Consider the following 1,548-nt stretch of genomic DNA (forward strand, 5'->3'; position numbering starts at 1 on the left):
TTATTTAACGGTCAACCCTGATTTTGACTGTAGTGGTATCTGCCAAAGGTTTTATTTGTTGCGTATCTAGGAAGATCATGCTGATAAATTGCTGCACTTAAATTTCCTTACTCCTATACAGAGAGAGGGGAGTAAATGAAGGCTACTGTTACACATTTACAATTATCACATCAGTGTTTGCAAAATCTTCACCACGGGTCATGGAAAAGCATCAGATTCAGACATACTTTTGTAACTGTTCTTCAATTTGCTTATTGTGCTGATTGATGTAAACATAATTCATGGACCATCAAGTGATCATTAGTTACTAGGTTTTTTGATCACTATATATCATCTCCTTGCATGACAGAATTATTACATGTGCATTATATTATTATTACTCTGTTTTATTTGTAGAAACTGAAACTCATGATTAGCCCCACTGTCTGAAATCTTTGATTTTCATATTCAAAACATGTATGTATGTCTGCATGTAAGTCATTGAAGTAGGCAAGTGAAAAAATACAATGAAACAGGCCTAGCCTATATATCTTAGTTTTCTTACAATAGTACTTGTACCATAGGAGCAACAGAGTCAACATACTAGACTAGTTTGTATTTAAACCAGCCAGGGTCACTGTAAGCCAGGAAGTTTTTTTTTTTTTTTGCACAAGAATTGACAGTACTGGTATCTTAAGTAATTATGTTTGTTCAGGTTGATTTTGATGCCAGGTTTATGTTTAACTCTAAGTACAAGAAGCTTGAAGCTGGTGCATGATTTGACATTCTTCCCTCTTCCTGTCACAGGTGCCAGACGTCAACATACAGCTGAACTGTGGATACCAGAAAGCAGACCACACTGGGCCACCTCAAAGTCCTGGCTAGCTTCTCAAACAGTCAAAGCTCAGTTCCTGGTAGGAACTGAGCTTTGAGAAAACAATGGCAATGAAACTTTGTGGAAACAAATGCAGTTTATAGTACTGTCACAGGTGTGAATTATTGTCTTATGACTACTGTATGTGATCACACATTATTTCCCAAGAACTACTGATACTTGTAACCTTAAGCCAGCATTTTCATTGTCAGTTTTTGTATGAATATGAGCAGATTAAGAAGTTCTTCAGTAATCCATACGTACCGTACATGTGTTGAGCGTGCCTTCTCATAGTTATTGTTATTATATTCAATTATAGAAACATGTTTCGTTCCACCGAGATAGATAACATAACTACAAAAATTATATAACATCCTGAATTAAGATGAACTAGTGTTTATTCCATCCATAATTGATAACGGTAGCTATTTGTGCAAACTTCTCTGATTGAAAAGTGCCTCAGGTTCATGAGTTTTCTCGGAGAACACTACATTCCCTACTGCATGCATGTTTTGTGGACTCAATGTGTGGCTTGTGCCACAGAAAGTTGCCCTTCTGTACGTCACTGACCCCTACACTGTGAAAAAATCTGGTGAGAACCCTGTATTCTACTTGGAAAAACCATATGAAACAATAGGATTGAGGAGAATGGTGAACATTGTAACAATGCTTTGAACATGCATGTACTTGTACCA

The 1,548-nt window shown here is 36.6% G+C and overlaps 1 protein-coding gene across 1 annotated transcript in view; it reads left to right on the top strand.

Annotated features, from left to right (window-relative positions):
- LOC109486745 (ultraviolet-B receptor UVR8-like) overlaps nt 1-1,548 on the top strand; it is a 5,180-nt gene that overhangs the window by 1,643 nt on the left and 1,989 nt on the right. The window contains exon 3 of the mRNA XM_019790632.1: nt 787-893. Coding sequence (XP_019646191.1) covers nt 787-893 — 107 coding nt within the window. The remainder of the gene's footprint in view (nt 1-786; nt 894-1,548) is intronic.

This window comes from Branchiostoma belcheri, unplaced genomic scaffold (assembly GCF_001625305.1).
Source record: "Branchiostoma belcheri isolate BF01 breed outbred unplaced genomic scaffold, Haploidv18h27 scaffold83, whole genome shotgun sequence".
NCBI classification, from domain to species: domain Eukaryota; kingdom Metazoa; phylum Chordata; class Leptocardii; order Amphioxiformes; family Branchiostomatidae; genus Branchiostoma; species Branchiostoma belcheri.